General features: G+C 45.4%; 1 protein-coding gene and 1 pseudogene across 3 annotated transcripts; one reads left to right on the top strand and one right to left on the bottom strand.

Annotated features, from left to right (window-relative positions):
* Window positions 1-286: 286 nt before the first annotated feature.
* Window positions 287-27,865, bottom strand: LOC144121055 (uncharacterized). 3 transcript variants are annotated; one of them, XM_077653983.1, is made up of 3 exons: window positions 27,715-27,807; window positions 2,589-3,049; window positions 287-657 (listed from the first exon to the last, which is right to left on the bottom strand). In XM_077653983.1, exons 2-3 carry the CDS (start codon window positions 3,010-3,012, stop codon window positions 467-469), a joined length of 615 nt encoding a protein of 204 aa, XP_077510109.1. In that variant the 5' UTR covers window positions 3,013-3,049; window positions 27,715-27,807; the 3' UTR covers window positions 287-466. The 3 variants fall into 3 exon arrangements, with proteins under 3 accessions (XP_077510109.1, XP_077510108.1, XP_077510110.1); XM_077653982.1 differs by lacking the exon at window positions 27,715-27,807 and adding an exon at window positions 8,272-8,402; XM_077653984.1 differs by lacking the exons at window positions 287-657; window positions 2,589-3,049 and adding exons at window positions 18,700-19,088; window positions 20,523-20,952 and having other exon boundaries at window positions 27,715-27,865.
* Window positions 11,052-11,164, top strand: LOC144122284 (U5 spliceosomal RNA; annotated as a pseudogene).

The raw sequence follows: 27,865 nt of genomic DNA, 5'->3' as shown, positions 1-27,865 counted from the left end.
GCTCTGATCGAAGAGATTTACCTTTCTTTCAATTGACAACAATTGCACGTTTCCGCTGTGTCTGGCATGGTAAATTTGTCATTATATTACATGCCCTTTGCTAAAAAAATAACCCCACTTTTTGCAATTCTCAGATAAAATAATCCTATAGTAAGCGGCGGTTTGTTTTCAGTGTTTTATTATGCGTCTCGTTTTTTGCTCTTCTTTTCTGTGCATTCTAGAAGTGCGGCAGCCACGTACGTATCACTTAAACTATCTGGAAACCGAGGAAGGAAAAGAGCAGCGATTTATTTTATTTTCTTTATTTAAACACCGGTTCACTTTCGGCTCAAAACCGACTTGCACAGCTTTAGTATACATATAGATTTCACGCGTCTTTCACATATGTGTTTAATGAGCAGTTGAGCCAAGAAGACCCGGCGGACATTGCGCTCTTACACAGTCTCGAGCGCGTATCAAGTGGCATCTAAGCCTCGTCGACGGCATCGTCAGCGGATTTCTGTACATCCTCGGCTCCCTGTTCGGCGTCGTCGGCGACTTTTTGCACTTCATCGGCAGGCTGTTCAGCTTGATCAGCGGATTCAGCATTGGCATCTGCAGAGTCTTCAGCAGCAGCTTCAGCAGCGTCTGCAGGGGTGGGAGCAGCCGTGGCAAAAGCTGCGGAAAATGAATACCGCCGTCAGTCCAAGCACTATACTGCAGTGCGAGCAAAGTGGGAGCATATCGAAACCTTCGCTTTGGGAAACGAAGTGTTTGTTTTTTCTTCACAATGCCGGTATTGGAGAGAGCGTGAAGATGGGGACGTTGTAGTACAGCTAAAGGCCTGTGTGGAACACCAAACTGAACCCAGCCCAACTACAAAGCGGCAACTTCCCCTCATAGAAGTCCCTCCAGCAAATTGCCTTGTATTACAGTCACGACCAACCACTTTAGACTTGTCATTGCCGCTAGCAGGTGCGCGCTACAGGGTACATGCAAGGCTACTGACTGTGATGGCATGACAATGAGTCGATGCCATTGCTTTAAGTGTATCCTACAAGGGCTATTTGCAGCTTCTACTTTGAGTTGTATCTGACTGAAATGTTTGCCCATTGCATTCAGTTAGCTTGCTGACAGGATCCTTTGTAAACAGAACCACGCATGCTTCAGGCAGCAAAGTTACTAGCGTGCGAAAAGTTCATTAGCTCACGATGACTGCACATCAGTTCCTAAGAACCCGCCAGAAAAGCACCGTAACACACTGCGACATTTTTGGGTTTGACAAGAATTCCTCTTTCGCCGAAGGCACTCCAACGCGTAGACTAGCAGTAACATTATGTTTATGATTAATGCTTTAGCATTAGAAGGATAGGTGCAATCGGAAATGGCGACCGTCGTCGTGCGCGAATCGCTGCAAACCTTATGACTTCATCGCAACGTGCCCACCTTGACAGGCGCTATTAAATCAATGATTAAATTAATGGTCGGGAAGAACAACCTCACAAGCCCCACCGGTGGAAGCACCTGCCATCTAGGGGCAGTGGCGCATCGCTTAACCGCTGCATTACGGCGCCAGGAGTGGTATGAGGTACCCAGCGATATATGACTGTAAAGTAGAGAACGACCTATTCCGCATATATGGACATTAGCTGCATGGGAATCAGCAGCAACAGAAAATGCAAACGTATTCAAATGATCCACTGAGGATTGCCTAGCAGTTTTTTTTTTTTAAGGAGTGAGGCTACGGCTGGGGCAACCTTCACTCCACGATCCTTAACTGAGTGCGAGATGTTAGCAATGCAAAATAATGGACTAATTAGAGCGCTATCACTAGGTTGCCACTACGGTTATGGCCCCTTCTAAGAACTAACCGCATTCACTTGAAACAGCCCGCACCAACATCGACTGGTTGAAACGGTAACGGCTCCGGTAAATGGTCAATGCAGGCTGTATTTCTATGTATAGCTGCAATGTGGCAAAAGGTGAGAGCATAGCCGGGCCCTTTGGTCCGATCTTCTGTTCTCCAGGGCTATATCGAGCAGCAGGTGACGTCGACCACGCGCAAGTTTTGCGAGGTTAGTGCGCAGGAAATTATTCTGCCGCGCCATGACCATTTAATCGCTTCCAGCTTCAATCGGCATGTCATCGACTTAGGTCGCATTGTTGCGAACCAACAGAAGATTCTTAACGTTCCTTAGAATCGACGGAGAAGCGTCTCAGACAAAAGTCACCGCGAATGACGGCGAGCATTGCGGGCGAAAGCATTAGCGCAAACGGGACGACGTAGTTGACAGCGTCTTAAATCTTGCGACGTATAAATGACGTCTTTGCGATTGTAAAGCGCTAGCAAGGCTGCAGACTGGGTTATTCGATATTGCATGGCTGACTGCAGTACTGCGCTGCTTTGGGTGCTGACAACAACATGATGACGTAAAAACGAACCTAATTGGCAGATCACGATATGTCAATTCTCCAAGGAAATTAATCGCTTGAACGTGCGCGCTGCCCGTCATGCATTAGTACTTGAAGTGCCTGCTAACTAACCAAATGCGCAAGTAAATGCTGCTACACATGCATATCTACACATGCTGCTGCATGAGTTCATGTACCTGGGTCGCATCCGGCCTTCTCCGGGGATGTGCAGAAGCCTTCAGCGGCACTGAAGTGTTGTCCCACTGGGCAGTCGAGCTTGAAGCCGAACGTGGTCAGGCAGAGGGAGTACTTGGTGCAGTCGTCGGAGTCGGCCACCCTCGTGGCACCTCCCTTAGCCACCGCCACACCGTCGCAGTCCGAGCTGGGCGCTGGGGGCAGTCCGAACGAGCCTGGGCCCTTCTTCGCCTTCTTCGCCACGACACCCGGGACGCTGACGCTCACGACAACGAACATGACCATCACGACGGCCCAGACCATGCTCATACTCACTCCCATCCTCATCCTCATTCCTATCTTCGGCACGTTGACTACCCCGTTGACGGTCCTGTTGACTTTCCTGTTGACGACCCGGTTGACCTCGGTGACCACCCCGTTGACCATTCTGCTTACTATCGGGACTTGGAATCGGCACTCGCACCTGCGTTAAACGACCAAGAACGATGAAGCACTAGCTGCGGTGGTTCAGTGGTTAAATGGAGGTTGGTTTGTGGGCAGAAGGTCGCGAAGTTGACCCCAGGTCACGGCGACTGCATTTCTATGCAAGCGAAATGCGAGAACACTCGTTTATCGAGTTTATGTCGCGTTAGATAATCTAATGCAGTCGCCATTAAGGGGACGTTCAGTACAGCTCCGTCGGCGTTATCTTTTGAGTAAAATTGGATTGTTTGTCTTTCTGTGGCACTGCCGACGTTGTCTCGGCAGAGAAATCTGTGTTTATTGGCGAGAAACTCGGATTGAAAAATATTTTTAAATATTTAATCGAACTGGTCTCTATTTAAAAATGAGAACCGTGCTTGTCAGAGGCTTGTTTTACAAACTGATGATCGTATATTCGGAGTTAGGACCGTGATACTGCATGAAAAATATATAAGCTCAAGAGCTCTTAAGACAGGATTGAGGTGTATACGTTTCATTTTCTATATATGGTCCTTTCTTGAAGGTTTCCAGCCCACCGGGATTTCTTAAGGGCCGCGTAGCGAAGGTTTAGTTCAACTCTGCTCTTGAAAATTCTGAAGTGTTTAGGAGGGAATTTCTCGCTTTCCAAAGATTGCACTGCCAGAGAAGCGTAGGTTTAAAATAGCACTGAAGGAAAATTGAAGTATTCTTGGATTAATAAATTACCACTTATTAGTGAGAAAAAGACTACCTTCACAGAAAACGGAGCTCTGTTGAGCTAGAAAACTGTGAGAAATGAAATACAAGTGCCGCCGTCGCCGACCGTTTCTACAAGTACTCTTCCGTGACGGAAGGGGAGAATTTTTCATGAGATCAAACCGAAGGATTGCGCTCCTAATTATTAATGTAACTTGGTATCATCCCCACTAATTATCGCTGAAAACATACGAAAACACATACTATAGACAGAAAACTAAGCCATACGAAACAACAAAACTCGACGTCATTGCCAACGTCACTAGTTTATGTCGGAACGGCGGGAAGAAGCGTTTCAAATTTGCCTTCGAGATTCGGAGCTCTGCAAGTGTATTTCTCTCTTGCCTAACAAACGTTAGCGGAGTTAGGAAATGCTTAGCTATCAAATTTCGACATTAACTAAAACGAGATGGAGTTGTCCCGAGTACCTGTTTAACAACGCTAAGACGGTGGGTGGACAAAAAGGGAGAAGCAAGGTGCTGTCTGTCCGTTGGTACTAAGAGGAACCCGCTGACCTAGAAGAACATTTGGAAAGGATGGCAGGTATTTGTAGCCTGGTCAGACATTATGTACAGGCAGATATGATAAGTGTGCTGGCCGCAAAAAACTTTAGGGGGGCACTTTTTCAAGGAATGCAGCGCTGAAGCAGGGCGAAAAAGGAGGAAAGGTCAAAAGAAAAAGTTCAGCCCATCAGGTGATTTCCACGATGTGTACGGCCGCTGGCGCTAAAGAGGACGGCTCGGCGCGAGTCTGACGTGGCCACAGCGCTGATAGGCGTTTAGTGCATTCTGCTTTTTTGCCGCCTTTGCCTGGCCTGTCGTAAAAATACCCTCCCCCACTGTAGCCCCGTTTACCTGCGGACGATTAGGCTATTAGTCCTTGCTCTAATGAGCCCGAAATCTCCGCAGGTACAGGCGCGGCATGCAGCTACTGCGCGAGAAGGGAGGGGGGGGGGGGGGGGAGCGTGACGCCAGATTTACTCAGAGCATTGGACATACTTCGCGCGGCCTACAAAGGAGGATTCGTCCGTTCATTGTAGCTCTACCTAAGTCGTTTGGGACGTTAAGGTGTTACGTTTAAAATAAAACCAAACCAGCCTCTCTAAGAAGATAATTACAGAGCTGCTTAGTGTAATTGGGAATCGCAGCGCATCGTTTTGTATACATTTTTTCTGCGTCATTTCTGACCGTTACTGGCTTTTTTTTATGTTTGCACAAAATATTCTAATTTCTTTCATTGGTGCTTTATGTAGAGGAATTTTTTACTTCTATGATTAGTTACCTTGATGTTTCTTATTTCTTCTTACCATATTGCTTAAAATTGTCTGCGCTTCCATGCACTGATAATGAGACTTAGTTGTTGTCAAGCGTGCTGCACGTTATGTCTTGCAGAAGTTTTCTGGACCGTGTAAGGCCGCACAAGGAGATTTTACCTACTAAACACTCCAGTCGTATCCGGCAATTATGTTTATTTGAAGTTGATTGAACGCCACCGAACCCTGCATAAAAATAGCATTAACATCGCAAGTTTTGCACAAAAATCCATCCTTGTCCACCATGCAAAATGAAGCGAAGGGGCTTTTGCCTGCCTGATTCTCGAGTTGCATACAAGATATATTAGCTGAACGCCAAGTATGACACTGCCGAGAACTCTAATTATAGGCAGGGTTCACTGTTTTCCATTTACATTGTTCTGAGGTGTCGTCCTAGTTTTGGTTGTTAGACGCGGAGAAAAATCTAGGATTTCGTTTTCGAAACAAATTTCCTTCAGATCAATGCGAATCAATTCTCTGAGCGGGTCTGTATCTTTTTTTACATCAAGGCTTAATGCACTTCTGATTTAGATATTTTATGGGAATATTTGCAGCGTCATTTTTATGCGCTAAAGGAGTTATTCCACAAAATATTTATTGCCTCTCTGATCTATGCTTGAAGACAGCTCTCGCTCCATAATTTCTGCCATATAAGTCAGGCTTTGGGAACATCCATGGAGCCTACTGCTGCTCTCTCAGTAGACGTGCTAATCTCAATCGTCTCCGAAGCAGTGCCATTCCTTCGCACCTTACACGAGCCCCGTGAATCAGAGTGAATATTTATCGTAACTGCAATGAGACTTTCAAGGTGGCGAGTTGTGTGGACTTCATTGTGTATCATGACTAAAAATTACCGCTTATTCTTGCTTTTCAGTGAGAATGTTTTCTATATGAATCACGTGACCACACAGTGCCCACTATGGGCCACGTGTGTAAGGCCTATCCTTATCCATTGAATATCCATCGATAAAATTGTCTGTGTCCTATGCCCACATGGGCTAGCTTATTCATGGCCTAACTACAGATGGGCCATAGACAGGCATGGAGACTGAGGCCTTTGAATAGATGGGCCTAACCGTGGCCTATCCATTCATGATTAGGCTTAGTTTATTAGATCCTTAGAGTGGGCGCTTTTTTTTGGGGGGGGGGGGGGTGGGGACGTTTTAGCATGGTAATGATATCACTGTCACTTGCTTCACCCCGAAGGATGACAATATAAATCTGAAACTGCTTCGCTCTGGGCGCCTGCTAGCACAAACTTAACCGCGACGAAAACCGGGTGCTTTATTTTCACCGCGAGAGCTGACATGCAGACTACGTTAGCGTTCCTGGACAATGAATACGTCAATGTTGCCACCAAGAGGAGATCGCCTCGACAGCTCCGTCAGACTTGTTTTAGTTGGGCCGATATTTTTTTTAACTTTTATGTTTTAGGCACTTTTTTACGTTTTAGGTATTTTTACATTTAGGTAGTTTTATGTTTTAGGTGCTTTTACATTTTTCGTTTTTAGATGTTTACCAGTCACACCACTCTTTATAATTATGTTATATAGCACAGGTGTCTGAGTTGCATAAGAGGTATCTTTGTGACATGTTTCGGGCTTTACAAGAGCGCGGCTGTAACTTTAGCGGATCACTGCAGCAAAAATCTGCTTTGAAATGTCTTCGGTTTTCACGAAGCTTGCACAAGTTTCTTCTTGTTCTCAGCTACAGCTAACGTAAGAACAAAGTTTGTCCTGCACACGGTCCTACTATGTGTCTCCTCTGTCGTTGTGTTACTCAAAGTTGCACAACTCAGAATGTGATACACTTACAAAAGAGAACCTTTGCAAAACCTGTTGACGATGGGACAAAACAGCCGTAGACTTTATACAACAGTATGTGCTGGCTCGGTTCCCATGCCATCTTCGACGTAAACCTGTATATTATGAAGCGGATTTAGAACCACTAGCACCAAGAGATGAAAAGCTCCTTTCTCTTTTTTTCTGGGAGGCGAAGTACGTTGACGATTAGGGCGTAGACATCGCCATTACAACATAGTTGCCGTTTTTTATGCAAGCCGCGTTGTTCATAATAAACTTAACTCAAGGGCTTTCTTTTCTTCATTTGTTGTCCAAACAGTTGTTCGTAAACAAGATCTGTTGCGGTACATGAAAGCAAGCGAGTTTCTCTTGGGAGCATGCGGTGTCTCTTTCTCGTTAGTGTCCGTGTTTGCGCCGCCGTTCATTTCATCATGCACGAACTCGCCCCTCAGGCCGTTATTCTGGAGTTTCTCTTCTGTCATAAATGTCGTATTGTTACTGCTATATTTTTATTTAAGTAACTTATTGAAAGCCGCGTTACCACAATTGACATCATCATCATGCTCAGACAATCTGAGTCCACTGCAGGACAGAACTCTTCTCAATGAGCTGCAAATATTTGTTTTCGTAGCCAAGCTTCCATTTTTTATGAGCGAATTTCTTGACCTTATTACTTCACCTGACTATCAGCTGCCCTTGATAAAGTCTTCCTTCTCTTGTTATGCCCTATCAGCTCAAATAAGCCACACGATGTTCTCAGTTCGGCGCGTCTCCCGCCTTGCCTATGACCACCATGTCTTCCATTACGAGGAGTTCTGGACAAGCGCTTCTAGTTCTCTTGGCTGCCACAATGTGGCGCACAGCTTTGAACATCTAAAAACAGTTCGTTGACATCTTCCGTAGCGCAAGAAAGAAAGTGAATGGTCTCTCGCGATGTAATGCTAGGCTTAGCGGCACTGACTGAGCGCTGTCCCAAATTCGTTGCAATGTTTCTAAGCTAAAATGTCCTCAACTCTTGTTCTTTTTCTGACAAGCGCCGCGTTCCCGCTTATCACTGCTCTTAGGCTTGTGTCTAGCCTTTTTGTTACCTTTCAAGTTTCTCTGCATCTAATGCACTAAAATATCAACTGCCGTATTTTTAAATCTACGAATTTATTGAACATATAAAACTTCTTACTTGCGGCGCGTTTGTCCTCTTGTCATTCTTGTGAAGTTAAACCATGAAATTCACTTATTGATTCACTAGTGAAGATTTCTACGTGCTTTAACAAAATCCCCAACATAGAGAGACAAAAACCACTGAGTGTCATTTAGATATGCTCTGCATGGCTGCTCGTGCGAAGCTGGAAAAGAGTTAACGGCTGGCGTCCTTACCTCAGGCTTCTCTGTCTCCTCTGGGCTGGCTCGCGGATGTTGCGAAAGCAATGTGACTCTAGAAGGGTGGTACCAGCAGCTTATAAAGCAGCTGCGTGGCGGGCCGAAGAAAAATAAAAAAAGGATTATCGTTATCGTCGCGATACTAATTACCCTCAGATAGAAGCAAATACGCGAAGCGGAGCGCCGTCAGCCAAAGCCCCTGTCTGCATGCTGCAGCCTTTTACGACCGGACCCGCGAATTGCGTGCTCTTGCTTCATGCACTGACCTGACCTCAGCGGAAGTTGGTGGAAAGGTGTAATGAAAGAAACCTACCAAATTTTCGTTTTATTTCAGTCTTATCTAATGCGTACCGCAGTGCGTCAGGGGTTGTTGACAATTATATCGTCAGTATACTGCTGGATTCTGGGATTTAGCCCTAATTTTTTTCTTGCAATCTGATGCGTCATTGCCGTCTATCTTGTTATACTTCTTTTTTTAACCGAAGCCAGACACTATTGAACATTCGGCGCTTGAAGTTTAAGGATCACGCCAGTCGTGAGTTAACAATATCTTCACGGCGACTTTATGCGGATTTAAACGGTCCGGGAAGTGGCTTTGGTGTAAGAACACTGGTATTCGCTTGCGGTTCTCGGGATGCGAACCCAGGTCGCGAAAGGAGGAGCTCTTTTCCGTGGCTTCCGCGACAGCTATCGCTATCTCTGTCACTCTTTCGTCCGTGGAGAGAGCGAAGAGTTCAGGAGTCTTTTGTTTCTTTTTTTTTACTTCAGGGCAGCAGAGTTGGTCATTTCTGATGCGTTATGTTTCTTCCTTTTATTGTTGGTCTTCTTGTTATTATCAAGATTCATCTACCTAAACGTGCCGGCAGGCGAACATCAAAAAGAACATTGGCCCACAAAATGCACCGCAGATGTGTTTGAGCAGGCAAGCGAAGGGAAATGAGGGGCTCGTTGTACATGCATGTGAAGAAAGCCAACAGTCACCGAAACCAAGCAGGATGGGGGAATGTAAGTCAGTGGAGTCCTTAGTCCCGGACCCCATTGGAGATGGCCGCCTCTTTCGCCCGTTGCACCAGTGCTTTCTGGTCCTACTGGTGTGAGCTGGTCAGCATCACCTCCCACTCTTCAGTTGTGGTGCTTCTGATGATCGCTGTCTCCTGTGTTTTTTTTTTTTGGCATGCCCAAACCATATGAAGTGTATTCGAGTATTCTTCACAAAATGGACATTTATCTTAATATAGCGTGCGATGCATCCTATACAGAAGGCTGAGGTGTGGGTATGTATTAGTTTGTAGTTTGCGTAACATTACTTCTTCCTCCTTAGTGAGTTCTTTGTTAGCCTGTGGGTATGGTTTTCCTTTCCAGTCGGTAATGCAGTAATAGCTCCTGGTATGTAGTTAGTCGTTCCTTCTTGTCCTCACTGACCTCGGCTAACGACCGGTGAGCAAGTTCTCGGGTTTCGGCGTGGGCGCCATTGTTACCTCTAAGAGTATCGTGAGCAGGTGTCCATATTACGATGACCATTTATATCATTTTGAAATTTTCATTCAAGATTGTTGCCGCCTTCTTGGCGACTCTCCCTTTGACGAGATTTCTGCAGGCGGCTTGCAAGTCTGCTATCACAGTCTGATTATTTGGAACTACTATGGCTGGTGTTATCGCTACCTCTTCGGCTTCCTCACGTTTAGTTCGTTTAAGCTTTACTGCCGATTTGAAATTAAGTTTAGAAGAGCGAGTTGACGGGCTAGTTGGTAATGCATGGTGAAGGAACAGCGCTAAGTACGGGACATGAGACAAATAGGGAAGCACAAACACAGGCGCTGACTATCAACTTAATCTTTATTTCGGAGTACAAACATATATCAGGTGGCACCAAGGGGGGCGGTACATTGAGGCATGCGCGGTCACATAGAAACAGTGGATAGTCACGTCAAATAATGAATTTATAAAAATCTGAAGCTGAGAAGGACGGATGGGTTAAGGCGATAAAACCGATAAAAGCTGCACGCTGTAGAGGACCGTCACGCGAACTAAGAAACAAACAGATGAAGGATTAAACAGGATGCGAAAGTATGGCGAAAAAGGGGGTTATGAGTGTTTAAAACTCGTGGAAACGACAGTAAAAGAACGATAAAAATGTTGCGGTGTAGAGGCCCAAACACACAAAACGGAAGGAAATTAAGCAATTATGAAGCGGAAAGGTGGCGAAAAGGTTCAAAAGTCTGCTAAAAAAACAAAAACAAAAAAACAAAAGACCAAAAAACGAGGAAGGTTGGCTGCTAAAACACATAAATACCAAGAGTCAAGCCACCGCTCAAAAAGCATGGCCAGCTGCCCTTAGGAGCACCAATTCTTTCTCAGATAGGCAGATGGACGGAGTGCTAACACGGTATCCTTGGCACGACGGATTTCAATGGCTTCAATTATCTCCCTTGATAAACGATCTCGTCCTTTGCCGATAATCGCGCATCCGTGGTGCACTGGGGCGGAGGTGTCGTTTTTACATTTCTTCCAGTGTTTGGCAAGGTTCCCGGAGACAGCGATACTGCTCCTGTTATTATTGTGGTCTTGCAGCCTGATATTTATGCATCTACAATTTATGATTTCACAGCGCCCGTCCTTGTGCTTCCATGTTTGTCTCCTGTCCCGTACTTAGCGCTGTTCCTTCACCTTGAAATTAATGTGGTTATCTACCACTACCACAGTCATGGCATCTTTGTCTTTGTATTCAGCCGCACCCATGGATGCAACTCCTGCCTCTCAGGCCTCTTCAGGTCTCAAGGCTCAGGCCTCTTCTCACCCCACGTACTAATCTTTCGCCTTTTACTAAAGATTACCGTGGGGAGGGGGCACTCCAATGAGCCTGTAGGCCAATTTTTGAGAGGCTCTGCCCGTTTATATTTTTCGTGCATCTGAAACGGTGGATCACGAATGGGTAGCCGGTGATGGCGACCCAGGTTGGTGGAGGTCAGGGTAGGGCGGGTGTACCTCTGAGCCGATAGCGGTGTACGCATGTATATATTACATTGTACATGCGTCAGTGTGGTGCTCTAGTGTATGTAACATGCTTATGTTTCATCCTCATTTAAATAAAACATGCTTGCCACATGCAACTGGTCATTTAAATAGTCACCGCCTGGTTATGGCCAATCCCCCTTGTGGGTATGTGCCATTGTGTGAGGTCAACAACAACAACAACAACAACAATCATACCTATCCTGAATGTATCTTGCTCTTTCTGCTCAACGACGTGCCACCGGCGGGATTCGAATGCACCACCTCCAAACCTTGCCTCCAGTGCTGTACCAATTGAGCAATGTTTCTATCAATAATATTCCTGTGATAAAATAATCATACTATAATTTTCCATTAATCAACGCCACAAATTAAAAAAATGAGGCTATGCTGCTTGGTTTCGGTGACTGTTGGCTTTCTTGATAAACAGATGTGTTCGTAGCGTAATGTTGCGTTGAGGCTCCCGAAGATGCACCCAGGGATATGAGGGACGTAATAGTGGAGTGCTGTGCACGAATATCGATCACCAGGGGTTCTAAAACATGCATTGACATCGCACAGAACACTGACGTCTTTCTCCATTTCTCCTCCATCGAAATGAGGCCCCGGACTGAGCATTCGAGCCATTTAGTTCTTATGCCAAAGCGCAGAGGCGTTTGCACGAAGACAAATAGGGAGTTCGGACGGGAGACACCTCTATAGACATTTGAAAATGAGCCTGCTTCCGGCGGTGCCTGATTTCGAACCCAATACCATACGCGAAGGACGTAGGTGACCTTTCTACATAATTTGTTTCGTTTTCCTTTCCATAACACATTATAATAGAGCGTGAACGGGTCGAAAGGCAGCGCATCGGGCTTGCAACCGCTGCGAAAGATTCTGCTAATGTTTTGCAGATCAGGCGCGTGCTACGCGGGAAGGGTACGGGTTTGTCAACAGAAACCGTGAGCACCAATGAGTTCTCATGTTTAAATATAGCGGCATCAACCTCACGTCACAAAGAAAATATTGCGAACTGTTCCTATAAACAGAAAGGAGGAAAAAAGGAGTAACCTGCACTCTAGCGAACTCCCGTTTACATAAATCAGTGCGCTGGAGGACAGCTTACTGCCATTTTACTCCCATATAGAAAAAGTAATTGCCACATCATGCGAGCTATTATACCCGCATTCGAAAGCTGATGTAAATTATGTTAGCGCCGATGAAATTTCAGGAATGGGTACGCCGAAATTGCGGGGCAATGGTCATGTGGTCCATTTTGCGGATTTGACCGCGAATTTTGCGCGAGATAAGCCGAGATGCCGAAATTTGTTGTGAAGATATTACAAATAGTTGTTCTTGCTTAAATAGCGGCGTAGAGTGCAGTTAGAGCCACAGAAATGTGTCTGGTCATAGTAATTCAGGGTTTCTTTTTCTGTACCTTGGCAAGGTGATATATTGGGGCCTGTCTGTCCTTTCAATTATTGTCTTGTATAACAAACTCAAAATATTGTTGGCTTTTGAAACTGTTCTGCCCATAAGCACTGCTCCTGTTACCCTTATGCCATCAATTATGGTGCAACATATAGCCCATTAAACACTACATGTCTCACGTACAGAGATATCACCGCCTTAATCAAGGACTGACCTTGTTATAAAACATGTATGCATTTTGGATGATCATTGTCGCTATCACCCGTGTACAGCAACGGATAAGTTCTAAGGTTTATGGGTGTAACGCCCCAAAGCGACTGAAACTATGAGGGATGCCGTAGTGGAGGGCTCCGGAAATTTCGACCCCCAGGGGTTCTTTAGCGTGCACTGACATCACACAGTACACGGGCTTCTATAATTTCGCCTCCATCGAAATTCGACAGCCGCGGCCGGAATCGAACCTGCGTCTTTATGGTCAGCAGTCGAGCGCCATAACCACTGCATCAGCCACCGCGGCGGCGAGATACCGATAAGTGAAGAGCGAGGAAGATGGTCCTCCAAGCAGAATTTTTGAATACAATAGCATAAAAGTTGTTGTCAGACCAGAACCTCCCAATGTCCGAGACAAAAATTGCTGATTGGTCGAGAGAGGCGACCTAACCTTGTGCCGTCACCACGAGCAGCCCACTATGACGCGTGGAATTAAATTATTGATTGATCGAGAGAGACCCGGTGACCTTGTGACATCATCACAACCTGCCCTCCGTGTTGTGAGGCAATAAAGGTTCCAGTCAGCAACCAACATAGAGAATCGAAATCAAGAATATGGAAAAAATGCGATATATGCCACTTTCGGCAAGGCCACAACAAAGCCAACACCTGCTACTGCCACTAGCAGTGCAAATATGACGGTTGTTGAATCGACAATTGCAAAGAAACCCACGCAAGCACACACAGAAGTTGCAACACAAACCGCGACAAATGTGAAATCTAATGTTATCGCGTTCCTGTCTTAAGATTACTGAAGCGTCCCCATTAGTTTCTCTTCCATTCCAGGGGACATTAAGAACGTGAACGGCGGGAAGACGGAAAGGAGTTTCAGACTTCCGATGAAGGTTTCAACAAAAGGATTTTACCTTCGTGTGGGCGATATCGGCCATTGCTTTGAGTTATATAGGCTCCTCTATCCAATAAGGCAAGGCCGGGGTGGCACCAGAGATAGAGAAGGGTGTAGCAGGAAAAGGGGGTGAGAGGACAGCGCGCCTTGCTTTAATGGGACGCTCACAGACAGCGAGGAAGTTGGGAATCGATCGATCCTTAATCGACCGATTACAGCGTTATAATAGAAAAACAGGCTACTTTCACTGAACGTGTAACTTCCTTGCTTGTTGCACTGTTCTTGGTGTTGTTGCCTTGCTTGTTGCTTATGAATATTCGCACAGACGCTCGGCATGCTCGGTGTTCTTTTTTTTCCTGGAAACAACCGAGATCATTATTGGAGCGAATGCATCCCTTTAAGGGAGGAAACGTCTATCGTGCTAAACGTTACTGAAAAAAGAATACTCACATACGTAATTGACATGCATGAAGTTGAGCGGGCCGTTATATGCGCTATAGAATTGATCTCGTTTGTTGGATCGCAGCTGTGTTCTGTTTTGAGCGCGCAAATCATTGAAGTCTTTAGTCCGTCGGTCCCAGTAGTCCTGTTTGTACAACATTTGAGTTCAATCAAGCGCGTCATTGTATGCACTTAATCACTTTAAACTGAAAACTTCAGTTGGTGCAATGCCGATGCGTTGCAAGTCATATTGAGCGCGTTGGTGCAGTCTTGTTTAAAAGTCTTGAGGCCACATGGCTTGTTCATCGGCTTTGAAAGTGAGGGCTAACGACATCGTCAAAAGACAGAAAAGTCTTGAATAGGTTACCACGACGGATTTTCTCCCTTTACTGGGCTCGAAATTCGGAGGTCTTGGGTTCGGATCTCACCGGCGGCCTCACTACGCCCACTGCAGGGAAAAGGCCTCTCCCATGTCTCTCCAATAAGCCCTGTTCTTTGCCAGCTGCGCCCACCCTATGCCTGTGAACTTAATCTCATCCGCCCACCTAACCTTCTGCCGCCCCTGCTACGCTTCCCTTCTCTTCGAATCCGCTCCGTTACCCTTAAGGACCAGCGATCATCTTGCCTTCGCATCACATGCCTTGCCCAAGCCCATTTGTTCTTCTTGATTTAGACTAGGATGTCATTAACCCGTGTTTGTTCCCTCACCCACTCTGCCCGCTTCCGATCTCTTAACGTTACACCTATCATTTTACTTTCCATGGCTCGCTGCGTTGTCCTTAACTTAAGCTGAACTCTTTTCGTTAGCCTCCACGTTTCTGCTCCGTAGGTGAGTACCGGTAAGATGCAGCAGTTGTACACTTTTCTCTTGAGGGCTATTGGTAAACTGCTGTTCATGATCTGAGAGAACCTGCCATATGTGCTCCACCCCATTCTTGTCCTTCTGGTTATTTCCTTCTCATGATCCAGATCAGCTTTCACTACCTGCCCTAAGTAGACGTATTCTTTTACCACTTCCAGAGCCTCGCTTCCAATTGTGAACTGCTGTTTCCTTGCTAGACTGTTGAACATTTCTTTGGTTTTCTGAATATTAATTTTTAGACCTACCGTTCTGCTCTGTCTATATCATTGATCATGCTTTGCAATTCATCTCCTGCGTGACTCAGCAAGGCAATGTCATCAGTGAATCGCAGATTATTTAGATATTCTTCATTTAGTCTTATTCCCAACTGTTCCTAATTTAGGCCTCGGGATACCTCCTGTAAACAGGCGGTGAATAGCATTGGCGAGATCGTGTCTCCTTGCCTGACGCCCTTCCTTATTGGAATTTTATTACTGACTTTATGGATGAGTATAGTAGCTGTGCAGTTGCTATATATATATCTTCCAGTATGTTGAAATAAGGCTCTTCTACACCCTGATTACGCAATGCCTGTATGACTGCTGAGGTTTCCACTGGGTTGAATGCTTTCTCGTAATTAATGAAGGCTATATATAGCGGTTGGTTACATTCTGCGCATTTCTCTATCACCTGATTGATAGTGTGAATAGGATCTATTGTGGAATATCCTTTACGAAAGGCATGCTGATCATTTGGTTGATTAAAGACTAACGTTGCCCTGACTCTGTTAGCGATTACCTTAGTAAATACCTTGTAGGCAATGGATAGTAAGCTTATCGGTCTGTAATTTTGCAAGTCCTTGGCGTTTCCCTTCTTATGAATTAAGATTATGTTTGCATTCTTCCAAGCTTCTGGTACAATCGAGGTCATCAGGCATTGCGTATACAGGATGGCTAGATTTTCTAGCACGATCCCCCCCCCCCCCCTCCCATTCTTCAACAGATCTGCTGTTACCTGATCCTCCCCAGCTGCTTTTCTCCTTTCCATTGCTCCTAAGGCTGTCTTTACTTCCTCTTTCGTTACTGGAGGGAGGACGCATTGCTGTGCGCTAATGTCTCTCTCATTAACGCTCTGATTACATTGGCTACTGTACAGATTTGTGTAGAACTATTCGGCTACGTTAACTATCTTATCCATATTGCTAATGGCATTGCGCTCCTTGTCTCTTAACGCATGCACCTGGTTTTTACCTATGCCTAGGTTCCTCTTCACCGCTTTTGGGTTACCTCCGTTCCTTAGAGCATGCTCGATTTTCTCCATAGTAAACTTCCTTATGTCGGCTACCTTGCGCTTATTTATTAACTTCGACAGTTCTGTCAGTTCTATTCTGTCGGTAGGGTTAGACGCCCTCATGCTTTGGCGTTTCTTAATGAGATCTTTCGTCACCTGAAATAGCTTTCCGGTATCCTGTCGAACTGTCCTACCGCCTATTTCTACTGCGCACTCCGTAATGATGGCTGTCAGATTATCGTTCATTGTGTGAACATCAAGATCGTCTTCCTCGGTTAAGGCCGAGTATCTCTTTTGCAGCGATATCCTGAATTCCTGTACTTTCCCTCTTACCGCTAACTCGTTAATGGGCTTCCTCTTCACTAGCTTCTTCCGTTCCCTCTTCATGTCTAAGCGAATTCGAGCCCTTACCATTCTGTGGTCGCTACATCGCACCTTTCCGAGGACGGCCACATCCTGAGCGATGCCAGGTTGAGCGCATACTATGAAGTCGATTTCATTATGTCTTACCATTGGGGCTCTTCCAGGTCCACTTCCTGTTCTTTCGTTTGCGTTAGAAGGTATTCGTGATCCGTAAATTATTTCTATCTGCGAATTCGACTAATAGCTCTCCCCTGCTATTTCAAGAACCTATCCCAAAGTCGCCTATCCCGCGGTCGCCAGCATGCTTCTTGCCCACCTTCGCATTGAAGTCACACATCAGTACAGTGTACTGTGATTTTGCTTTATTCAGTGCCGATTCCACGTCTTCATAGAAGCTTTCAAAGGTCTGGTCATCATGGCTGGATGTAGGCGCGTAGGCCTGCACCACTTTCAGCTTGTACCTCCAATTGAGCCTAATTGCAATAGCTGCTACCCTCTCGTTAATACTATAGAGCTCCTCTGCGTTGCCGTCTATACCCTGATTAATGAGGAATCCCACACCTAGTTGTCGTCTATCCGCTAATCCGCGATAGCACAGTATGTGCCCGTCCTTTAGCACTGTATACGCCTCACCTGTCCTCCTCACTTCACTAAGCCCTATGATATCCCATTTAATTCCCACCAGTTCCTCGAACAGCACTGCTGGGCTAGCCTCGCTAGATAAAGTTCTAGCGTTAAATGTGGCCAGGTTCAGATTCCAATGGCGGCCTGCTGGAGCCAGAAATTCTTAGCACCCTCCGCTGCGTCACAGGTCTTGATCAAGTACTACGACAGGGTGGCCAAATCCTGTTCTGGTGAGGGACTGCGTTGTCGGTTCTGGTCACCGAGATCAGCCCGCACCCCAGGCCTGGTTATGCAATTACATCGACACGCGGTTTTTTTTTTTGAAACCCGGTGGAGAATTGCGCGGCACCAGGATTTGAACCCCGGTCCTCTTGCACGCGAGGCAGACTCTCTACCTCTACGCCATCGCTGCGCCTGACAACATGCCACCAAATTTTGCGTGAGAACTTGGGGAAACGAAAGCTGAATGCCAGACTTGTGCCGCGCTCCCTCACACAGGACCAGAAGGACACGCGGGCATCAGTGAGCGCTAATTTGCTCTCCGAGGCAGAGAACGATGCTGCATCCGTCGACAGCATCATTTCTGAAGACGAAACACGGTGTTTTCAATACGTTCCTGAAACAAAGAGACAGAGCGCCGAATGGCGGCCCACAAACTCTCCAGCGTCGAGAAAGGTGCGGCGGCAGAACACCAAAACAGAGACGATGCTGATAGTTTTTTCAATACCATAGGTGTCATACACCACGAGTATACGGTGAATCAGGAGTTTTATATCCACGTGCTACAACACATGCGTGATGCACTGCAACGCCGTCGCCCTGACTTATGGGCATATGGACATTGGAGCCTTCTCCATGATAACGCAAGGCCGCACACTGCTCTTAGCGTGAAAAAATTTCTCGCCGTGCACAGCATTACTGTACTTCCCCAACCGCCACACTCGCCTGACCTCTCCCCATGCGATTTTTTCCTGTTTCCTCGTGTGAAGAGAGCCCTGAAAGGTCGCTGGATGAGGAGCGTGGAGGCCATTCAAGACGCCACGACAAAGGAGCTGACAGCCCTGCCAAAGGAAGCGTTTTCTTACTGTTTCTAAGACCTCAAGAAGCGTTGGAAGCTGTGCATAGACTGCAAGGGAGGCTATTTCGAAGGGGTGCTGCACAAATGATTACAATGCTAAACGCATTTTTTTAATGGACTCAGTGATGGAACTTTACGGACAAAGGTTGTATGTATCATTCCTTGCTCTGCTTTTCTGAGTATTCGTGATGTGTGACAGCTATGCTTAAAGTAAAATATCGCTGAGCCGAGAAGAGAAAAGAGCTTTGATTGGTTTTAGTTCCTTTATTATAAGACCGTTTAAATTTTAGCTCAAAACCGACTTGCACAGCGGCTTCCATTGGTTTAGTATACATCGTCTTCATGCGCATTCACATATGGGGCTAGCTTATGGTTGAGCCATGAAGACCTAGCAGTGATTGCGCTCTTATACAGTCTTGAGCGTGGCTCAAGTGGCTTCTAAGCCTCGTCGACGACATTGTCGGCGGATTTTTGTACGTCCTCGACAGCCTGTCCGGCGTCGTCGGCGACTTCCTGTACTTCATCGGCAGGCTGTTCAGCTTGGTCAGCGGAATCAGCATTGCCATCGGTCTCCTGCTTGGTTTCGGCAGCGTCCTCTGCAGCGTCTTCAGGGGCGGGAGCAGCCGTGGCAAAAGCTGCAGAGAATGAAGAGAGCGGTCCGTTGTGGCCCTACTGCTGTGTGAACGCATGCAGCGAGGGCAAAGCGAAACCATGCTTTGGGAAGGGAAGTTTTTTTTTACGATGCTGGAAATGGAAAGGGTGGGAAGGTAGGGACGCAGTACAGCTACTAGCGCTAGCCGTGAAAGGCGCCTGACCGTGACGTCATGACAATTGGTCGACGCAGTTGATTGGAGGGCATCCTACGAGTGTTATTTGCAGTTTTGTCATTAGTTGTGTCTGACTTGAATGTTTGCCCTTTACTTTCAGTTGCCTTGCAGCTTGGGTTCATTGTAAACAAAACAAAGCAAAATTCAGGTTTGAAAATTACCCACGTGTGAAGCATTTATAAACTGAATGATTGCACATCAGTTCCTTAAGGTAGCGACGGAAAACCATTGCAACACACTGCAACATTTATCGAAGCAACACCAACGCATGACCTAAAAGTAGCGATATTTTTATTACTTTGAAGGATCAGCTGCAGCATGGGACGTCGTTCGCTCTCTCAACTGAGTTCACGTGAGCTGCTAGCAGTGTGAACTGTTGGAGTAAATGAAGCACTATAACCACGCTACCACTACGGATACTGTGCCTGTAAAGAATTAACCGCATGCACGCGTAACAGCCTGCATGAACGCCGGCTGGTGGAAAGGGTAATCACATCGATAAACGATAATCGTAGGCTAAATGCCTGTGTCATAGGAATGCGGCATAGGGTGACAACACAGCTAGGCCTTTTGGTTAACCTTCCTGGCACCTGTGCTTTACCTGGGAGCAGGTAAGGTCGACCACATGCAATCTTAACAATGTTAGTGAACAGGAAATTATTCGCTCACGCCAGGACCGTTTAATCGCTTCCTACGTCAATCGGCAAGTCGTCGACTTAGGTGGCATTGTTCACACACAAATAAAAGGTTCTTATGTTTGCTGGAATGGACGTGAAAACGTCTCAGAGAAAAACTCATGGGTATGATGGCGAGCATTGCACGCGAAAGCATTAGCGCGGACGAAAGAATGCTGTTGACAACGTATTAATTTTACTGACGTAAAGCTGACGTCCTTGCGTATTGTAGAGCACTATAAAAACTGTGAATGGGGTTATTCGATTGTAAATAGTAAACAACGTTACTGCGCTGCTTTAGGTACGCACAGCAATAAGGGGACGTAAAAACGAAACAGGCGGAGAACGATGCGTCTGTTCATTAAAGAATTCAATCGCTCGAAAGTGCGCGCTGCCTGTCATCTAATAGGAGTAGTGAGTGCCTGCCTGGAAATCAACTAAACAAACAAGTAAACGCTGCTTTATCCATCCAGGTAGATTTCCTCCGAACACGTTTGTCTTGTAGTCCTGCTAGCAGCTAGTTGCTACCTAAATCCAGCTACACATGTTGCTGCATGAGTTCACGTACCAGGGTCGCATCCGGCCTTCTCCGGGGACGTGCAGGAGCCCTCGGCGGCGCTGAAGTGCTGTCCCTCGGGGCAGTCGAGCTTGAAGCCGAACAGGGGCAGGCAGAGGGAGTACTTGGTGCAGTCGTCGGGGTCGGCCACCCTCGTGGCACCTCCCTTAGCCACCGCCACGCCGTCGCAGTCCGAGCTGGGCGCTGGGGGCAGTCCGTACGAGGCTGGGTCCTTCTTCGCCACGACCACCGGGACGCTTACGCTCACGACCACGAACATCACCATCACGACGGCCCAGACCATGCTCATACGCACTGTCATCCTTGGTACGGTGACCACCTTGTTGACGACCCTACTGACCTTCCTGTTGACATCCTTGTTGACCCCGCTAACCACTGCGTTGACCATCCTGCTATCTGTACTTTGTGTCGGCACTCACACCTGCGTTCAACGACCAAGAACGATGAAAAACACCTAGCAGGCGTTCAGTGCCTGCATGATGTTCGGTCACAGGGCAGAATGTCGCGTGGTTGACTCCTGGTCACGGTGGCTGCATTTGTATGCAAGCGAAATGCGAGAACGCACGTTAAGCTAGCCCTGGTCCTGTCGTGTTTATTTTTGTCTTTTGTCTCCGTTTTTCGCGTCTTTTTCTTTGTGAATCATGAACCAACTAGCCCAAACTAGTGTTCTTCTTGAACAGATTTTCTGGGGCGTTAATCAACCCCGAGAGGTACAGATTAAGAGAACACTCAGGACAGCGTTGTCGGCATTATCTTTCGAGTAAACGTGGGTATCTTACATACTGTGGTTTTGTCGACGCTCGTTCGGCATCGGAGTTCGAATTTAGTGTTGAGGAACACGGATTAAAAGACATTTTATGTTTTTTTTTCAGCTTTTGATAACAGTAGCCTTCATTTAAAAACAAAATACGTGCTGGGGTTATGGCACTTGTCTTGCGCAATCATTGCAAATTCGTGGTTGAGTCAGTGGCCAACTAAGAGATCTTAGCAGCCCAAGAGCTCTGAAGACGATCATGGTTCATGCGTTTCATTTTCTGTATAGGGTCCTCTCTTAAGGTTTTCAGCCCGCCGGGTTTTGAAATGTGTTGTGCAGGGAAGGTTTCGTTTAACTCGAACGCTTCAATGTTCTCAAGCATTTATGAAGAAAGTTATCGCTTTCCAGAGATTGCAGTGCCAGAGATGCTTAGGTTTAAAGTAATAATGAGGCCAAATTGAAGAATCCCTGGCTTGACGAATAACCACTTGTTAATGGCAAACAGTCTTCATAAATATTAAACTCTTTCTAGTTAGAAAGGAGTGAAAAGGGAATACAAGTGCCGCTATTGTCAGCCGTTTCCACAGGTAAACTGCCGTGACGGGAGGTGAGGAATTCTTTGGTTTGGTTTGGTTTATGAGAGTTTAACGTCCCAAAGCGACTCAGGCTAGGAGGGACGCCGTAGTGAAGGGCTCCGGAAATTTTACCACCTGGGGTTCTTTAACGTGCACTAACATCGCACAGTACACGGGCCTCTAGAATTTCTCCTCCATCGAAATTCGACCGCCGTGGCCGGGATCGAAACAGCGTCTTTTGGGCCAGCAGCCGAGTGCCATAACCACTCAGCCACCGCGGCGGCTCTGAAATTCTTTACAAAAGGAACCGAAGGATTGCGCCCCAGATTACTAATGCAGCATTGTGTTGTAAGCGGGACTGACCTTTTATCGCACCTTAAATACCAAAACAAAAGCTACACTTAGGGAAACTAAAAGAAGAGAAGCACCATAGCACGGTGTCATTGCCGACGTCACTTATTTTGGTCTGAGTGCCGGGAAAAAGTTTTCAAATCTTCCTTCAAAATTCTTCAAACCGATACGTGTAATAAGCTGTCATTAATTGATCGGAAGATTGATGAGATTTCGGCCGCGGTGACTGATTGCACATGTAAAGTAGATGAACTTCACTCAACTGTCGAGAAACTTGCTTTGAAAGTAGATGATTTGGAGAATAGGAGTAGAAAAAAACAAGCTGATTGTATATGGCATAAAAGAAGAGACAGAAGAAAACCATCAGAGCCTTGAGAAGATCGTTTGCGAAACCATTCTGGCCGACACTCTGACGGTTCCAAATGTGGCTATTGAGCGTATTTGTAGAATCGGTCGCCCTGCTGAAGACAAGTGCTGACCTGTCATTTTTAAGCTTGTGGACGGCACAAACAAGGCTAAAATTCTCATGAATTGCAAGATGCTTAAGGGCACAGAATATAGTATATCGAAGGACTTCTCCCAACGGCTACAATCAATCCGGAAAAAAATTTTGGATTGCTACTGCTGACAACAGAGCCAAGGGAGACAAAGTCATGCTGTCGTTCGACAAAATTTAAATAAATGGTAAGCTGTTCCGGTAGGATGAAGCACAAAATATATTAGTTCCACTTCGTTGAAGATGACAGCCTCAATACAACTTCAGAAGGAAAGATGGTGGTGTAAATCGAAAACCAAGCCGCACTGATACAGTTAAACAGGAATTTCGTGTTTTGAATATTAATGTTCGCAGTATTGTGAATAAAACTGAGGAACTAGAAAGTCTTTTTGCGTACGAGCCGGACGTTGCAGTGCTCACTGAAACCCGGCTGCATGATAACATTCCTGATAAAGACGTGATACCTGACTCGCACGAAATTGTCCGCCACGACCGCAGCTCCAAAGGGGGAGGGGGGCGTAGCCATTGTGATAAAGAAAGGAACAGATTATACACTTCTACCACATGACAGTCGTGCAGAAATGGTGTGGGTTCTGCTTCATATTTCCAAACGCAGCATTCTTGTTGGTGCCGTTTGCAGGCCACCAAATTCAGATTTGAGTACACTTGAGACACTACGATTTTCTGCATGAACTCAAAAAGCGATACGCGCATATCATTTTGTGCGCTGATTATAACTTGCCAAAGATAAACTGGGAATCGTTGAGCGTCTCGTCTTCATGCCGGCATTCTGATTTGCTACTTAATATTGCTTTTTCATTTAACTTGAAGCAAGTCGTGGTTGAACCTTCGCGAGTCACTGCGACTAAGAGCTCGCTTTTAGATCTTGTGTTTGTATCTGATGTTATTGAAGGGCTGTAGTTTACGGTAGATATTATGCCTGGTATATCCGACCATGATCCAGTGCTCTTCAAAACCAAAATGGCACGTCCAATTACACGCAGAACAACGAAACAATTTTCTGACTTTTATAACTCTGAGGATAAAAGTATTCTAGATCTTCTTTAACAAGACTACGACAAATTTTCTGCTACGCATATTGACAGCGACATGACTCCGAATGACTTGTGGTTGTATTTTAAAAATACCGTGCACAGGTGTACACATTGGTCGTCTCGCTAAGGAATAAAAAAATCCACAGCCAGAGCCCTTGGATTACACCTGAAATACTTCATTTAAAGCGCCGTATAAAACGCCTTTCCCACATAATGACAGAAATCGGACACAGTACTCTCGCATCACTTCGTAGGGACTTACGGAACAAAATAAAGGTATCAAAATTTCAATACTTTAATGTTAAACTGCACAAATTTCTCGTTAATCACCGGCGAAAATTCTGGGCTCATCTAACAGAAAAAAAGACGCAGTAAATAAACTGACAATAAATGGTGTGGACGTTAGTGATAACCAAAAAATAGCTACAACATTTAATGACTATTTCTCTTCTGTGTTTCTGGCGGGTGATGACAGGACAACTGATTTCAAATCAAGCAATCTTCATGTACCCGATCTTACTATAAGTGAAGCAGGCATTTTCTCCACTCTTCTTCACCTGCATATAAAGAAATCATCTGGGACGGATGACATTCCGAATACGTTTATTTACAGCTACGGGGAATGGTGCGCGAAATACCTCTTTATTATTTTATTTTCAATGCTAGTCTGCATAGAGGTGAGGTTCCCAATGATTGGAAACAGGCTAAAGTTGTGCCATAAATCTAGTAATAGGCTCCGCGTCACAAATTACAGGCCAAAATGTTTGCTCTGCACTACAGGTAAAGTAATGGAACACTTCATCTCTAAGCACATCACAACGTTCTTAGAGTAAAACAACTTCTTATCAGAGTCCCAACATGGTTTTCGCCGTGGGTTATTGACTACGACACAGTTGTTACACACTACCAACGATTTCTTCTCAACTCTTGATACAGCAGGACAAATTGATGCCATTTTTGTGGACTTTGAAAAAGCGTTCGACCGAGTACTCCACTGTAAACCTTTACTTAAACTTAAGCACATCTTAGCAAATAAACAAATTCTGCAATGGCTTGATTCATACTTATCACGCCGACAGCAGTCGTGCAGATCTCTGGTATCAAGTTTGTCGATGACTCCAGTGCTCTCAGGAGTGCCGCAGGGCTCAGTCCTGGGGCCACTTCTTTTTCTTACATATTTAAATGACCTCAAGTTCGATTCTCCTGTGCAGGCTCGTTTTTTTTTTTTTTGCAGACGACTGCGTAATTTATCACACAATTCTCTCCGAAGGCAACCAGCTAATTACAGATAACTATTTATGTGCTGTTAGTAATCGTTGCAACAACTGGAAAATGTCGTTAAATGTTAGTAAGTGTTAACAAGTGACCATAACCAGGAAGAAGTTCCATTGATGTACTCTTACAAAATTAACAGCGTCTCTTGAACGGGTAGATGAATTTAAGTACCTTGGCGTAACGATCAGTTCGAATCTAAGTTGGAGCCCGCACATTAATAACATAACCTCAGTGACATCTAAAAGTCTATGGCTATTAAGATACCGGCTAAAACATGCTTCCACTAAAGCAAAGCTTGTGGCGTATGCTTCCCTAGTGCGTCCATTACTCGCATATGCTGACGTAGTATGGGTCCCGCATACGAAAACGGATGCCAAAAGTATAGAACGTGTCCAAAGAAGAGCATTACGTTTCATTTTCAACGCCTACGGAAGACAGGTATCGATATCTGTTCTTGTTAGCCGTTCCGGTTTAGCCATCTTGGAATCTCGTCGCAAAATGCATCGCTTGAAAGTGCTATTCGACATCATCAATAATCACGCCATAACAGACTTTCACACTTATATGCAGTACAACAGAACACGATAAACTCGGCACAAACACGATAAAACAATCGTAGTGCCCAAATGCAGAACCACTGCATACAAGCTGTCGTTCTTCCCAAGAACGATAGCCGATTGGAATGCGTTACCTCGCGAATGGGTCACCTTATCTTCAGCCGAAACATTTTTATCTGCAAGCAACCCCAGCATCTCAAGTTAGGGTATTTGGTTCGATTCTCAAGTGTTGCCCTTGTTGAGTTTGTTTTGGATTTTAATGTAAAGTGTTTGTTACTCGTCTATTATTTGAGTTGTTCCACAGAAATTTTGCTGCCTGCCTGCAGGCCTCTTTTTTCACTTTTTTTGCTGTTTGCTATTGACAAAGCACTGTGCAATTGCATCCCCACTCCTGCCTTGGCCACCAAAAGGCGGCTGGCAGTATTGAATAAATAAATAAATAAATAAATAAATAAATAAATAAATAAATAAATAAATAAATAAACCAACAAATCTCACGTTAACAAAAAAAAGATGGAGTTGTTCCCGGTACGCCTTAAAAAACAATAGCGTGGTGAGTGGGCTCAAATAAAGAAGCCAGGCGCTGTTTTTTCGTTTCTTCTAACGGAACCCTAAGGGCCATAGAGAAATGAAGCATCTTTTATCCACTAAACGCTCCGGTCGTATATGTTCATTATATTTAATTGAACTTAATCGAACGCCAACGAAATCTACAATAAAAACGCATATAGATCATGAGTCTTTCTACTCGGAAACCCTGATCGGCTTGCTGTTAACTGAAACCTTTTCTATGAAAATCACTGTCCGCCTTGCGAAATGTGGCAAAAGCTAGTCTTTAGCCTGCCCGACTTTCGACAGTGGCATTCAAGATTGATTAGTTTATAGCGAAGTATATCACCTCCACACTGTTTTTCACTTTCACGGTTCTGAGGTTTGTGCCTAATTTTTTGCAGATTTAAAACGCGGACCAAAATCCGGGAATTTGCTTTCGATACATATTTTCTTTACATGAAGTCACATCCATCTTTTTTTCCGGGATGTGTACTTTTTTACATCAATGCTTAGCGCAGTCTATTTTCGGTCTTTCATGAGAATATTTGCGGATCATTCTTATGCGCCAAGAGTGATTCCGCTAAATAACTTCTGCCTGTCTGATTTATCCTTGAAGACATTTTTCACTCCACGATTTCTGCCATATAATTCAGGTTTTGGGAACATGCATGGAGGCTACTAAGATGTCCGAGTAGACGCGCTGAGCGGAATAGACCTCGAAGCGATGACATCCCCTCGGAGCCTATATACACGAACCCCATGCACCGAAGTTATTATTTTTGGTAGATGCAATGATTCTTTAAAAGTAGCGAGTTGTGTGGGCTTCGTAGTCTGTCGTAACTGAAAACTCCTGTTTACGCTTGCTTGTCAATGAGAGTTTTTTCTATATGGATCACGTGTCCCCACAGCGCCCTCTTCGGGCCACGTGGGATATATATGCCTAACCTGTGTGGTACTAGGCCTAACTATGGCCTATCCATCCATGAAGAGACCTAGTCCATGTGGGTCTTAGAGCGGTCGCTTCGTGTAGCTTTCGGGGGGTAGAGCTCTTGGAACACGGCAACAATATCGCTATCAAGTGCGTTGAAATCTTTCGTGGGGCAAGAAAGTGACTCATCTGTCGCTTTCAGATGCTAGGCTTAGCGGCTCTGGCTGAGCGCTGTCCCAAATTCGTTGCAATGTTTCTTTCTAAGCTAAAATGTCCTCAACTCGTGTTCTTTTTCTGACCAGCGCCGCTTTCCCACTTATGACTGCTCTTAGGCTTGTGTCTAGCCTTTTTGTTACCTTTCAAGTTTCTCTGCATCCAATGCACTAAAATATCAACCATCGTATTTTTAAATCTAAGAATTTATTGAACATAAAATTTCTTACTTCCGGCGCGTTTGTTCTCTGGTTATTCTTGTGAAGTTAAACCGTGAAATTCACTTATTGATTCACTAGTGAAGATTTCTACGTGCTTAAACATAATCCCTTGCATAGAGAGACAAAAACCGCTGAGTGTCATTCAGATATGCTCTGCATGGCTGCTCGTGCGAAGCTGGAAAAGAGTTAACGGCCGCCGTCCTTACCTCAGGCTTCTCTGTCTCCTCTGGGCTGGCTCGCGGATGCTGCGACAACGATGCGACTCCAGAAGGGTGGTACCAGCGGCTTATAAAGCAGCTGCGCGGCGTGTCGAAGAAAAAGAAAAAAAAGGATTATCGTTGTCGTCGCGATACTAAT

Source organism: Amblyomma americanum, chromosome 2 (assembly GCF_052857255.1).
Source record: "Amblyomma americanum isolate KBUSLIRL-KWMA chromosome 2, ASM5285725v1, whole genome shotgun sequence".
NCBI lineage: Eukaryota > Metazoa > Arthropoda > Arachnida > Ixodida > Ixodidae > Amblyomma > Amblyomma americanum.
This window is presented reverse-complemented; position numbering and strand designations above follow the sequence as displayed.

What these genes read in the sequence shown, in the direction of transcription:
- LOC144121055 (XM_077653983.1), bottom strand. Translation starts at nt 3,012, where the DNA reads ATGGTCAACGGGGTGGTCACCGAGGTCAACCGGGTCGTCAACAGGAAA. An exon ending in GAAGGCCGGATGCGACCCAG is followed by an intron (nt 658 to 2,588) that starts GTACATGAACTC and finishes CATTTTCCGCAG; the next exon opens with CTTTTGCCACGGCTGCTCCC.